Below are 15,885 nucleotides of genomic sequence, written 5' to 3'. Positions count from 1 at the left end.
AAGAGAGTCAATGGGGGACAAAAGGGTCCCAAGGAACTCCAATGTATACTCAATAGCTCCTGTTAAAAAAAAACGGATAATGCAAATTTTAAAAATAATTCCTTTACAACTCCTGTGGCCAAAAGGTCCCAGGTCTCCCCAAGGGTTAAAATTGAAGGGAAATACTTGAATTTGTTTGGTTTTCGTGGAAAAATCATAATAAAATATGGAAAAATGGCCATTATACAAAGGAATCCAATTGGGGACAAAAGAGTCCTGCGAACTCTAATTTATACTCATTAGCTCTTGCTAAAAATAATTTTGCCATTTTAAACATAATTCCAACGCCTCTGGCCAATATTTCTACCCGCTAACTTTGAAAACAAACACTCGTCGCATGATGTCATCTTCAACGGCAATAAAAAGGCCCATAAAGGTCCAAGGCCATTATTTTAACCCAAGGGTTAAAATAGTGTCTTACAGGTTGCAAATATTTCGAAAGGAATTAGTTGAATTTGTTTTGTTTTCCTGGAAAAAAAAGCAAATTAAAATAACATGTTTAAGGACATGGAAAAATGGCCATTTTAAAGGGAGTCAATGGGGGACAAAAGGGTCCTGGGAACTCCAATGTATACTCAATAGCTCCTGCTAAAAATAACGGATAATGCAAATTTAAAAAATAATTCCTGTACAACTCCTGTTGCCAATATGCATACAGCTAACTGGAAGTCATCTTTAGAGGCGATATACAGACCCACAAAAGGTCCTAGGTCTCCCCAAGGGTTAAAATTGAAGGGAAATACTTGAATTTGTTTGGTTTTCATGGAAAAAGCATAATAAAATATGGAAAAATGGCCATTATATAAAGGAAGCCAGTGGGGGACAAAAGAGTCCTGGGAACTCCAATGTATACTCAATAGTTCTTGCTAAAAATAATTTTGCTATTTTAAAAATAATTCCAACGCCCGTGGCCAATATTTCTACCCGCTAACTTTGACAACAAACACACGTCGCATGATGTCATCTTCAACGGCAATAAAACGGCCCATAAAGGTCCACGGCCATTATTTTAACCCAAGGGTTAAAATAGTGTCTTACAGGTTGCAAATATTTCGAAAGGAATTAGTTGAATTTGTTTTGTTTTCCTGGAAAAAAATAGCAAATTAAAATAACATGTTTACAGTACATGGAAAAATGGCCATTATAAAGGGAGTCAATGGGGGACAAAAGGGTCCCAAGGAACTCCAATGTATACTCAATAGCTCTTGCTAAAAATAACTTCGCCATTTTAAAAAGAATTCCAACGCCTGTGGCCAATATTTCTACCCGCTAACTTGGAAAACAAACACTCGTCGCATGATGTCATCTTCAACGGCAATAAAAAGGCCCATAAAGGTCCACGGCCATTATTTTAACCCAAGGGTTAAAATAGTGTCTTACAGGTTGCAAATATTTCGAAAGGAATTAGTTGAATTCGTTTTGTTTTCCTGGAAAAAAAGCTAATTAAAATAACACGTTTACAGTACATGGAAAAATGGCCATTATAAAGGGAGTCAATGGGGGACAAAAGGGTCCTGGGAACTCCAATGTATACTCAATAGTTCTTGCTAAAAATAACTTCACCATTTTAAAAATAATTCCAACGCCTGTGGCCAATATTTCTACCCGCTAACTTTGAAAAGAAACACTCGTCGCGTGATGTCATCTTCAACGGCAATAAAAAGGCTCATAAAGGTCCACGGCCATTATTTTAACCCAAGGGTTAAAATAGTGTCTTACAGGTTGCAAATATTTCGAAAGGAATTAGTTGAATTCGTTGTTTTCCTGGAAAAAAAGCAAATTAAAATAACATGTTTACAGTACATGGAAAAATGGCCATTATAAAGGGAGTCAATGGGGGACAAAAGGGTCCTGGGAACTCCAATGTATACTCAATAGCTCCTGTTAAAAATAACGGAGAATGCAAATTTTAAAAATAATTCCTTTACAACTCCTGTGGCCAAACGGTCCCAGGTCTCCCCAAGGGTTAAAATTAAAGGGAAATACTTGAATTTGTTTGGTTTTCGTGGAAAAATCATAATAAAATATGGAAAAATGGCCATTATAAAAAGGAAGCCAATTGGGGACAAAAGAGTCCTGGGAACTCCAATTTATACTCATTAGCTCTTGCTAAAAATAATTTTGCCATTTTAAACAGAATTCCAACGCCTGTGGCCAATATTTCTACCCGCTAACTTTGAAAACAAACACTCGTCGCGTGATGTCATCTTCACTGGCAATAAAAAGGCCCATAAAGGTCCACGGCCATTATTTTAACCCAAGGGTTGAAATAGTGTCTTACAGGTTGCAAATATTTCGAAAGGAATTAGTTGAATTCGTTTTGTTTTCCTGGAAAAAAAGCAAATTAAAATAACATGTTTAAGGACATGGAAAAATGGCCATTATAAAGGGAGTCAATGGGGGACAAAAGGGTCCTGAGAACTCCAATGTATACTCAATAGCTCCTGCTAAAAATAACTTCACAAAAAATGGACAATATACATTTTAAAATGAATTATTTTACAACTTCTGGGGCCAATATTTTATCCCGCTAACTTTTAAAACAAACACTCGTCGCATGATGTCATCTTCTAGGGTAGACCTGGGCAAATTAAGGCCCGGGGGCCACATGCGGAATCTGCACTTTTGCATGATATACTAGATACTCGTGTTGTCCAATATTTTGGTACCAGTAATCATCAATCAATGTTTATTTCTATAGCCCCAAATCACAAATGTCTCAAAGGACTGCACAAATCATTACGACTACAACATCCTCGGAAGAACCCACAAAAGGGCAAGGAAAACTCACACCCAGTGGGCAAGGAAAACTCACACCCAGTGGGACGCCAGTGACAATGCTGACTATGAGAAACCTTGGAGAGGACCTCAGATGTGGGCAACCCCCCCCTCTCTAGGGGACCGAAAGCAATGGATGTCGAGCGGGTCTAACATGATACTGTGAAAGTCCAATCCATAGTGGCTCCAACACAGCTGCGAGAGTTCAGTTCAAAGCGGATCCAAGACAGCAGCGAGAGTCCCGTCCACAGGAAACCATCCCAAGCGGAGGCGGATCAGCAGCGTAGAGCTGTCCCCAACCGATACAGGCGAGCGGTCCATCCTGGGTCTCGACTCTGGACAGCCAGTACTTCATCCATGGTCATCGGACCGGACCCCCTCCACAAGGGAGGGGGGGGGGACATAGGAGAAAGAAAAGAAGCGGCAGATCAACTGGTCTAAAAAGGCGGTCTATTTAAAGGCTAGAGTATACAGATGAGTTTTAAATGCTTCTACTGAGGTAGCATCTCGAACTGTTACCGGGAGGGCATTCCAGAGTACTGGAGCCCGAACGGAAAACGCTCTATAGCCCGCAGACTTTTTTTGGGCTCTAGGAATCACTAATAAGCCGGAGTCTTTTGAACGCAGATTTCTTGCCGGGACATATGGTACAATACAATCGGCAAGATAGGCTGGAGCTAGACCGTGTAGTATTTTATACGTAAGTAGTAAAACCTTAAAGTCACATCTTAAGTGCACAGGAAGCCAGTGCAGGTGAGCCAGTACAGGCGTAATGTGATCAAACTTTCTTGTTCTTGTCAAAAGTCTAGCAGCCGCATTTTGTACCAACTGTAATCTTTTAATGCTAGACATGGGGAGACCCGAAAATAATACGTTACAGTAATCGAGGCGTAACAAACGCATGGATAATGATCTCAGCGTCTTTAGTGGACAAAATGGAGCGAATTTTAGCGATATTACGGAGATGAAAGAAGGCCGTTTTAGTAACGCTTTTAATGTGTGACTCAAAGGAGAGAGTTGGGTCAAAGATAATACCCAGATTTTTTACCGAGTCGCCTTGTTTAATTGTTTGGTTGTCAAATGTTAAAGTTGTATTATTAAATAGAGGTCGGTGTCTAGCAGGACCGATAATCAGCATTTCCGTTTTTTTGGCGTTAAGTTTCAAAAAGTTAGCGGACATCCATTGTTTAATTTCATTAAGACACGCCTCCAGCTGACTACAATCCGGCGTGTTGGTCAGCTTTAGGGGCATGTAGAGTTGGGTGTCATCAGCATAACAGTGAAAGCTAACACCGTATTTGCGTATGATGTCACCTAGCGGCAGCATGTAGATGCTGAAGAGTGCAGGGCCAAGGACCGAACCCTGGGGAACTCCACACGTTACCTTAACAAAATAATTGCGATAGTTTTCGGTACTTTTCTTCATAAATGGGACGATAAAAAATGGCATTATTGGCTTACTTTAACAAAAAATCTTAGGGTACATTAAACATGTTTCTTATTGCAAATTTGTCCTTAAAGGCCTACTGAAATGAGATTTTCTTATTCAAACGGGGATAGCAGGTCCATTCTATGTGTCATACTTGATCATTTGGCGATATTGCCATATTTTTGCTGAAAGGATTTAGTAGAGAACATCCACGATAAAGTCCTCACATTGTTTATAATGGGAGCCTCCAACAAAAAGAGCTATTCGGACCGAGAAAACGACAATTTCCCCAATAATTTGAGCGAGGATGAAAGATTCGTGTTTGAGGATATTGATAGCGAAGGACTAGGAAAAAAAAAAACAAAGTTTAAAAAAAAAAAAAAAAAGGTGTTTTTAGACACATTTACTAGGATAATTCTGGGAAATCCCTTATCTTTCTATTGTGTTGCTAGTGTTTTAGTGGGTTTAATAGTACCTGATAGTCGGAGGGGTGTCTTGAGGCCAGTGTCTGAGGGAAGTCGACGGCAGCTGCATGGGCGGCGCAAGCTCAGCTGATCTCCGGCAAGAGGCGACTTTTTACCACAATTTTCTCACCGAAACCTGCAGGTTGAAAAGTGGTCGAGACCCATGTTCGCTGTGATCCATAGTAAAGCTTCACCTCCGGGAATTTTAAACAAGGAATCACCGTGTGTTTGTGTGGCTAAAGGCTAAAAGCTTCCCAACTCCATCTTTCTACTTTGACTTCTCCATTATTATTTGACTACGTGGTGGCTTTCAGTAGGACTTTAAATAAAATAGTGAACTTGTCTTAAAGTAAGCAAACAAAGGCTCCTAATTAGTCTGCAGTAACATATTGTGTCATGTATCTACCTATTATTTTGTCAAAATGACCAAGGACAAGCGGTAGAAAATGAATTATTAATCTACTTGTTCATTTACTGTTACTTTCTCTTTTAACATCTTCTACCTACACTTCTGTTAAAATGTATAAATCACTTATTTTTCTCTTGTTTGATACTTTGCGTTAGTTTTGGACGATACCACAAATGTAGATATCAATCCGATACAAAGTCGTTGCAGGATCATACCCGGTACTTTTTAAGAGGCAGTATAGTACCGAATATGACTCATTAGTATCGCGGTGCTATACTAGTACCGGTATACCGTACAACCCTACTAGTTGCTATGGTAATGTAAGTCGCAGCGGCTCAGACGAGGTACCAAGCAGTGTGGGTGGGGAGCGTTTCCACTGAGTGTTTCCAGAGCCAGGGACCGACGAGGAAAGATATTTTTTTTTTTTACAACCAAGTCCTAAAGCTTAGTGATGGATCCGATGCATCAGAGACAGGGTAAACGTTGTCAATATTCAGTGTTTTATCGTTCTTAGTTAATATCGTAAACCACGCGTTCTTTATTGTCGTATACAAAATTTAAATTTTATTCCGTTTTTAAGGCGATCTGTCATAACGTTTTTTTTTTTTTTTTAGTATTCAATCAAGACATTATAGTGAGGGTTTGTATTAGTGTTCCTAAAAATAGATATACAGGCCCCCCAGACGTTTTTTTCCTCTAAATTTGCCCCCCCCAGGCAAAGTAATTGCCCAGGCCTATTATAAGGTGATAAAAAAAGGCCTTTTACATTAATGTTGTTTTAGAACACAAACAAAAGATCACGAAGTAAAAAAAAAAAAACGTATTTTTGTCCACACGGAGACATTCAAACGACTCACGCACACTTCAAATGAATCAATTCATCGTCTGGGCTTTATCACAAAACACCTTTAATTTAATATCTCTTTATTTTATTTTTTTAAAATAATTAAACATTTGTATTTCTCCAACCCGTTCTTCCCCCTTCCTCACGCCTGGAACCCAGCAACATCCGGCCCGCCTCTAAAGCACACATGACCGCCAACCTGGCTCCGCCCACCTAAACCCCGCCCCCTTTCCGACTATAAAAAAACAAAAAGAAAAACAAACATATATTCAATGGTGTGAAGAAAGTATGCAAAATGAGCTCGGAGGTCCGGCGAGGGAGGGGGGGGGGGGTCACAAGTCGCGCCGTCATTCCGCTTTCTATCCCTCTCCGTGCGTTGCTAAGCAACGAGAGAAGCTAAATGGCTACAAGATACAAGATTATCAGTGTGCGGCATTCAATAACAATGTACAGGGTGCTCGTCTTTCCCCTCTTCTTTAATACTGCGAAGGCCACGCAGCGCCCCCGGTGGCCATCGCCGGGAGGATCTTCGGCGCTCTTCTCCACACTTTTTGTTTGATTCCTCCACGGCGTCTTATAGGACGGGGGTTGATGGGGGGAGGGGGCATCAGTGCCAGACCGATGCCACATGGCTGGGAAGGGGCGGGGGGCGGGGTCCAGAGGCGGGAATTGCACCGTCACTCTTAGAAGAGGCAAGGAGAGCGTCTACACGAGTGCTCGCCGCGCGTCTGGTGGACTTTGATGGCGTTTGGCTCCATGCGGCAGAGCTGGGCTTTTCCCACATTTTGCTACGTTACAGACTTCTTCCGAAATGGAATGAATTGATTTTTGTCCTCAAAATTCTCCACACAATACCCCATGATGACAACGTGAAACTTTTTTTTTTTTTAAATTTAGCAAATGAATTAAACATAATTAAAAAAAAAAATCATTTAAGCACATGTACATATGATTTTTTTGTTTTGTTTTTTTATTTTCAATAAGTTTTTAAAATAAAAAAAAAAAATCACATTGTCATTATGTGGAGCATTTTGAGGACAAAAATGGGCGTATTTCAATCGGGGAATAAGGCTGTAGCAGAACACAATGTCGGAAAAGTGAGGCGCCGTGAATACTTTCCTGGTGACTTAACAGGACCACGTAGACGAGGATTGTGCGAATCAAGCTCTCTTACAGTATTAAGGGGATTCCTATGGCCCCTTTGGTCATAGTTTACCTGACACCTGAAACGTGACACACTTGGGGAGGGTGCACTCTTTACTTTAGCCACCAGACAGCAGTAGAGTGTCGAATGCCTTAAAATGTTCTTCTGTGGCAATTCCAACTTTGACCAGAGCATCAACCTGACACCTGAAACGTGACAAAAAATTTTGGGGGTGGGAGGTGCACTATTCACTTTAGCCATCAGCAACAGTAGAGTGTTGAATGCCTTAAAATGTGTTTTGAGGCAATTCCAAGTTCGACCACAGCGTTAACCTGACACCTGAAACGTGACAAATTTAGGCGGGGTGCACTCTCCACTTTAGCCATCGGACAGCGGTAGGGTGTCATATACTTTCAAATGTGTTATGGGGCAATTCCAAATTTGACCACAGCGTCAACCTGACACCTGAAACATGACAAAATTGGGGGGAGTGCACTCTGTACTTAAGCCATCGGACGACAGTAGAGTGTCAAATGCCTTAAAATGTGTGATGGGGCAATTCCTAGTTCGACCACAGCTTCACCCTGACAGTTAAAACGTGACAAATTCAGAAGGGGTGCACTATCCACTTTAGCCACCGGACGGCAGTAGAGTGTTGAATGCCTTCAAATGTGTTATGGGGCAATTCCAAGTTTGACCACAGTGTCAACCTGACACCTGAAACGTGACAAATTTAGGGGGAGTGCATTATCCACTTTAGCCACCGGACGGCCGTAGAGTTTTGAATGCCTTAAAATGTGATTTGAGGCAATTCCAATTTTGCCCACAGCGTCAACCTGACACCTAAAACGTGACAAATTTGGGGGGTGGGTGGGGGGGGGCATTCTCTACTTTAGCCAACGCACGGCAGTAATGTGTCAAATGCCCAAAAATATGTTGTGTGGCAATTCCAAGTTCGACCACAGCGTCAACCTGACACCTGAAACGTGACAAATTTAGGCGGGGTGCACTCTCCACTTTAGCCATCGGACAGCGGTAGGGTGTCATATACTTTCAAATGTGTTATGGGGCAATTCCAAATTTGACCACAGTGTCAACCTGACACCTGAAATATGACACAATTGGGGGGAGTGCACTCTCTACTTTAGCCACCGGACGGCAGTAGAGTGTCAAATGCCTTCAAATGTGTTATGGGGCAATTCCTAGTTCGACCACAGCTTCACCCTGACAGTTAAAACGTGACAAATTCAGAAGGGGTGCACTATCCACTTTAGCCACCGGACGGCAGTAGAGTGTCAAATGCCTTAAAATGTGTGATGGGGCAATTCCAAGTTTGACCACAGTGTCAACCTGACACCTGAAACGTGACAAATTTAGGGGGGAGTGCACTATCCACTTTAGCCACCGGACGGCAGTAAAGTGTTGAATGCCTTCAAATGTGTTATGGGGCAATTCCAAGTTTGACCACAGTGTCAACCTGACACCTGAAACGTGACAAATTTAGGGGGAGTGCACTATCAACTTTAGGCACCGGACGGCCGTAGAGTTTTGAATGCCTTAAAATGTGATTTGAGTCAATTCCAATTTTGACCACACCGTCAACCTGACACCTAAAACGTGACAAATTTGGGGGGGGGTGGGGGGCATTCTCTACTTTAGTCAACGCACGACAGTAGAATGTCAAATGCCCAAAAATATGTTGTGTGGCAATTCCAAGTTCGACCACAGCTTCAATCTGACACCTGAAACGTGACAAATTTGCAGGGGTGCACTATCCACTTTAGCCACCGGACGGCAGTAGAGTGTTGAATGCCTTCAAATGTGTTATGGGGCAATTCCAAGTTTGACCACAGTGTCAACCTGACACCTGAAACATGACAAAATTGGGGGGAGTGCACTCTCTACTTTAGCCACCGGACGTCAGTAGAGTGTCAAATGCCTTAAAATGTGTGATGGGGCAATTCCTAGTTCGACCACAGCTTCACCCTGACACCTGAAACGTGACAAATTTAGGGGGAGTGCCCTATCCACTTTAGCCACCGGACGGCAGTAGAATGTCAAATGCCCAAAAATATGTTGTGTGGCAATTCCAAGTTCGACCACAGCGTCAATCTGACACCTGAAACGTGACAAATTTGCAGGGGTGCACTATCCACTTTAGCCACCGGACGGCAGTAGAGTGTTGAATGCCTTCAAATGTGTTATGGGGCAATTCCAAGTTTGACCACAGTGTCAACCTGACACCTGAAACGTGACAAATTTAGGGGGAGTGCAACATCCACTTTAGCCACCGGACGGCCGTAGAGTTTTGAATGCCTTAAAATGTGATTTGAGGCAATTCCAATTTTGACCACAGCGTCAACCTGACACCTAAAACGTGACAATTTTTTTTGGGGGGGGGGGGGGGGGGGCATTCTCTACTTTAGCCAACGCACGGCAGTAGAGTGTTAAATGCCCAAAAATATGTTGTGTGGCAATTCCAAGTTCGACCACAGCGTCAATCTGACACCTGAAACGTGACAAATTTGCACTTTAGCCACCGAACATCAATAGAGTGTTGAATGCCTTCAAATGTGTTTTGCTGCAATTCCAACTTTGACCACAGCGTCAACCTGAGTGTCGCTTTCCATCATTTTCAGCAGACGGCACCTCTTCCTCTCGCGCGAGATCCGGCCAGGAACGGGGCCGTGTGAGCAGATGAACGCTTGTGCGCAGGCAGGACCGAGAGCTACGACGCGAGGATTGTCGGCCACGATGTGTTCACAGCGCTTCGCTTCTTCCGGCCGGAGTTCGATTCCGGAGGGAAGTTTTCACAACTGCGTGCGGACACGCGTGTAGACGCACTCAAAAGAACGAGCTGTAGTGTTTCGGCGGCGTTCACTTCCTGTTTGTGGTTGAGTGGGAGGAGTCAAGGAAAAGAAGTCCAAGAGCAGAACCAAAAAGGAGGAGACGGCGATGGAGTCGAGTGCGGACACAAACAAACCATCTTCACTCCGTTCCACGTCCCAATGTTGGTTTGTTTTAAAGCCCCGCCCACACAAGTCATTTTCTCATTTTCTATTTTTTCGTCCTTTTTTTTTTGTTTGTTTGTTTATTGTTATTGTTTAGTTTTTCTCCCGTCCGTTTGCAACAATAGCAGTTTGAGGTGGGGAGGGAAAAAAAAAAAAGAAAAAAAAAAAGGAACCCCAAAAATTATTTACAGTGTTGAAAGAGTGAGAAGAGACGTGATGAATCTACTGTAAAGTAAGTCGCACGAACACAGGAGGAGAAAGAAAAGAAACAGAAAAAGAAGAAAAGCAAAACAAAGACCAGACCAGCGGGTGGGTGGGTGCTCCGTGTGGATCCACACAGGATGGACTTCAGCAGGGAACCTCTTTTTTTTGGAGCTCTGGGCAGACATGGCTGACGTGAAGGGGGAGGGGCTGTAGAGGGAAAGGGGGGGGGTGAGAGGAGAGGGGGGCGGGGCGTTGTTCAGCGCCGTCTTCGTTAAGTCGGGATGATCCCGTCGCTCCTAAGGCCTCGCTTCAGCTCCAAGTCCTCCAGCTTCTTCCACAGCTCCTCGCGCTCCTTCTCCTTCTTCTTCTCGCTGGACGACAAGATGGAAGCCAGTTCAGAGAGCACAAACAGCCGCCACACGACGCGGTCGCCATCGGCATTTTGAGGCCGAGTGGCGACTGGGGGAATTGCGCCATCTGCTGGCTGCCACACTGTACTGCAGTATGTGACACAGGTAGAGATGGGTACCGCACGAGTCCATTCAGGATGGATTCTAAATTCAAAATCTATACTTTTTTTTTTTTTTTTAAATACCAGTTCTGAGATTAATTGCATTCCTACATAAATATATATATACATACATACATACATACATACATATATATATATATATATATATATATATGTATGTATATATATATATATATATGTATATATATATATATATGTATATATATATATATATATATATATATATATATATATATATATATATGTATATATATATATGTGTGTATATATATAACTATATATATGTATATATATAGAATTATATATATATATATACATATATACATATATATATATGTATATATATATATAACTATATATATATATACATATGTATATAAATATATATATGTATATATATATATATAACTATATATATATATATAGAATTATATATATATATATATATATATATATATATATATATATATATATATATATATATATATATATATATATATATATATATATATATATATATAGAAACTCTGATAAGTTTCTGTATTACTTCAAAGAAAACCTGTTTTGTTTGATGAAATTACATCCAAACATTTACTAACGTAACTGGACAGGACTGATTTTTTAGGGGGAAAACAAATATACATAAATACATATAAATATATATATATATATATATATATACGTATAAATATATGCATGCATTTTATATATATATATATATATATATATATATATATATATATATATATATATATATAGTGTACATGTATATACTAATGTATATACATATTTGTACATGCATACATATACACAAACACACATGTATATATATATAGATGGATATATATATATACACACATATATACTGTACATACATACATAGACATACACATATATAAATATATATACATATACACAAATATACACATAAATACATAAATATATATATATATATATTGTGTACATGTATATACTAATGTATATACATATTTGTACATACGTACATATACACACACACATATATATACACATAGATATACATATATACACACACACATATATATATATACAGATAGATATATACACATATATAAACATACATATATATATACATACAGACATACACATATAAATATATATACACATACACAAATATACACATAAATACATATTGTGTACATGTATATACTAATGTATATACATATTTGTACACACACACACACACACACACACAAATATATATATATATATATTATATATATATAGATATATACACATATATATATATATATATACATATATACTGTACATACATACATACATATATATATATACATACAGACATACACATATATAAATATAGATACACATACACAAATATACACATAGATACATAAACATATACATACATATATACACGCATATATACATACAAACCCCATTTCCATATGAGTTGGGAAATTGTGTTAGATGTAAATATAAACAGAATACAATGATTTGCAAATCATTTTCAACCCATATTCAGTTGAATATGCTACATCCTTTCATCTATTTTCTACCGCTTATTCCCTTTTGGGGTCGCTGGCGCCTATCTCAGCTACAATCGGGCGGAAGGCGGTGTACACCCTGGACAAGTCGCCATCACAGGGCCAACACAGATAGACAGACAACATTCACACACTAGGGACCATTTAGTGTTGCCAATCAACCTATCCCCAGGTGCATGTCTTTGGAAGTGGGAGGAAGCCGGAGTACCCGGAGGGAACCCACGCATTCATGCAAACATGCAAACTCCACACAGAAAGATATCGTGCCTGGGATTGAACCCAGGACTGCAGGACCTTCGTATTGTGAGGCAGACGGACTAACCCCTCTGCCACCGTGAAGCCCATATATAAAGACAACATATTTGATGTTCAAACAGATAAACGTTTTTGTTGTTGCAAATAATCATTAACTTTAGAATTTGATGCCAGCAACACATGACAAAGAAGTTGGGAAAAGTGGCAATAAATACTGAGAAAGTTGAGGAATGCTCATCACACACTTATTTGGAACTTCCCACAGGTGTGCAGGCTAGTTGGGAACAGGTGGGTGCCATGATTGGGTATAAAAACAGCTTCCCAAAAAATGCTCAGTCTTTCACAAGAAAAGATGGGGCGAGGTACACCCCTTTGTCCACAACTGCGTGAGCAAATAGTCAAACAGTTTAAGAACAACGTTTCTCAAAGTGCAATTGCAAGAAATTTTGGGATTTCAACATCTACGGTCCATAATATCATCAAAAGGTTCAGAGAATCTGGAGAAATCACTCAACGCAACCGGCATGGCCGGAAACCAATATTGAATGACCGTGACCTTCAACCTCTCAGAAGGCACTGTATCAAAAACAGACATTAATCTCTAAAGGATATCACCACATGGGCTTAGGAACACTTCAGAAAACCACTGTCACTAAATCCAGTTTGTCGCTACATCTGTAAGTGCAAGTTAAAGCTCTACTATGCAAAGCGAAAGCCATTAATCAACAACATCCAGAAACGCCGCCGGCTTCTCTGGGCCCGAGATCATCTAAGATGGACTGACGCAAAGTGGAAAAGTGTTCTGTGGTCTGACGAGTCCACATTTCAAATTGTTTTTGGACATATTCCACATCATGTCATCCGTACCAAAGGGGAAGCGAACCATCCAGACTGTTATCGACGCAAAGTTCAAAAGCCAGCATCTGTGATGGTATGGGGGTGCATTAGTGCCCGAGGCATGGGTAACTTACACATCTGTGAAGGCACCATTAATGCTGAAAGGTACATACAGGTTTTGGAACAACATATGCTGCCATCGAAGCGCCGTCTTTTTCATGGACGCCCCTGCTTATTTCAGCAAGACAATGCCAAGCCACATTCAGCGTGGCTTCATAAAAAAAAAAAAGAGTGCGGGTACTTTCCTGGCCCGCCTGCAGCCCAGACATGTCTCCCTAAAAATGTGTGCCGTATTATGAAGCGTAAAATACGACAGCGGAGACCCCGGACTGTTGAGCGACTGAAGTTCTACATAAAACAAGAATGGGAAAGAATTCCACTGTCAAAGCTTCAACTAAAACCATATTTTCCGCACTATAAGGCGCACCTAAAAACCTAAAATTTTCTCAAAAGCTGACAGTGCGCCTTATAATCCGATGCGCCTCATACACGGACCAATATTGAGCAACAACAGGTCTCACAACTACGGTAAGCAGCAGCCAACTTTATTTTCCCCCGTAGGAGAAGAAGCGTGCGGTGCATGCTGGGATATTTGACAGCGCCAGGTGCGCTGTTTTCTTTTCATTTGTGTGTTTATGTAAAGACCCCAGAATGGCTCATATTGAGAGATATGATTTCAGGAAAGCAAGAATTGTCACTGAACTGCTAGACAACAGCAGCGACACTGACTCCATTAACTAGGTCTCAAAATAGTTCAAAGCAATAACAATATATCAATAACTCAACGTTACTCAGAAGAATTCAAGGGATTTGTGGATGAGGAATAACTTAATAAAGTGAGCTTTCCGTGTATATTTTGTGTGTTGTCTTGTGTGACATTAACGTTTGAGCAATGTTGAGTTATTGATATATTGTTATTGCTTAGCACTATTTTGAGTGTTGCTATATTGTGATTGCACAAACCTTTTTATTCTCCGTAACAATATCGGACTGTTTTGTGCGTGTTTATTGAATCGGGGAATAGTCCCCCTCCACTATGTGATATAAATGTTGCATTAAAGCAGGGGTGCCCATTACGTCGATCGCGAGCTACCAGTCGACCGCGGGGGGTGTGTCAGTCGATCTCCAGCCAGGCTTTTTAAAAAATTAGTGATCATCAATCTTCACCAAGACGTCACTTAAATGACATTCACGGTACCGGAGGGTCTTGTGAGATGACGCTGGCTGCTGCAAGATCATTATTATGAAAATATGACCGAGAGGAAGGCGAGAAACACTTTTTATTTCAACAGACTCTGGCGCCGTACCTTCCGTCAAAACTCTAAAGGCCGACCGCACATTTCCTATCTTCACAATAAAAGCCCTGCTCCATGCTGCCTGCGCTAACTAAATACAGAGTCTCGGAAAACTGGCGTGCACAAGCGATCCCTCAGAAAGCTGGCGTGCACATCACTTGTGCACGCCAGCTTTCCGAGACTCTTATTTTGTTAGCGCAGGCAGCATGAAGTAGGGCTTTTATTGTGAAGATAGGAAATGTGCAGTCGGCCTTTAGAGTTTGGACGGAAGGGACGGCGCGAGAGTCTGTTGAAATAAAAAGTGTTTCTCGCCTTCCTCTCTGTCATTTTTTCATAATAATGAACTGGCAGCAGCCAGCGTCATCTCACAAGACCCTCGGGTGCCGTGAATGTCAATCAAGCAAGCTACGGAATTTGCCGCCAATGTTTTTCTTGTAAAGTGTATGGAAGCTGGATGAATTAGATGCCAAAAACCAACCACTTTCATGTGGTATTGTACAGAAAGGACCACTTTTTTTCTCCTCCATTTGAAAATGTGGGCGTTATCATCATTACTGTCTGATTCCAATCAATGCAAGTCATCAGAATCAGGTAATACACCAACTTATATTCTTGTCTTTGTGAAAGAAAGACATCTATATGTGTTACACATGCTTGTATTATCATTAAACACATTTAACTTGTTTATAAAAATGTCTCTTTCATAAATAAATAAATATAAATGATGTATATAAATGAGGTAGATCCCCTCGAGGTGGTCGATTGAAAAGTAGCTCGCCTGCAGAAAAAGTGTGGGCACCCCTGCTCTACAAGTTATACCTTGCAGTTGTTAAAAGATAAACAAAATACCATTCACCCCGGGTAAAATAATAAAACAGTTGTTTATTCATTTTGGGAGTGAAAGGAGTTGTCACAACGCTGGTTTGTAATCTATTCATAAAGTTTGACTGACCTGACTGTTTTGTTGACATTGCCTTTAGCGCAGCTCCATCTAAAGGATGGAGCCTCTACTGTAGCATCTATTCTTTGCGCCTTAC

The 15,885-nt window shown here is 40.7% G+C and overlaps 1 protein-coding gene across 7 annotated transcripts in view; it reads right to left on the bottom strand.

Annotated features, from left to right (window-relative positions):
* Window positions 1-6,026: 6,026 nt before the first annotated feature.
* ppp2r5eb (protein phosphatase 2, regulatory subunit B', epsilon isoform b) overlaps window positions 6,027-15,885 on the bottom strand; it is a 166,459-nt gene continuing 156,600 nt past the window's right edge. For all 7 annotated transcript variants that reach the window (XM_061886349.1, XM_061886350.1, XM_061886351.1 and 4 more), the window contains one exon: window positions 6,027-10,693. In XM_061886349.1, coding sequence (XP_061742333.1) covers window positions 10,594-10,693 — 100 coding nt within the window. In that variant the 3' untranslated portion in view covers window positions 6,027-10,593. The remainder of the gene's footprint in view (window positions 10,694-15,885) is intronic.

This window comes from Nerophis ophidion, linkage group LG24, assembly GCF_033978795.1.
Source record: "Nerophis ophidion isolate RoL-2023_Sa linkage group LG24, RoL_Noph_v1.0, whole genome shotgun sequence".
Lineage (NCBI taxonomy): Eukaryota > Metazoa > Chordata > Actinopteri > Syngnathiformes > Syngnathidae > Nerophis > Nerophis ophidion.
The sequence above is the reverse complement of the archived record's forward strand: the minus strand, read 5'-3'. Positions and strand labels throughout refer to the sequence as shown.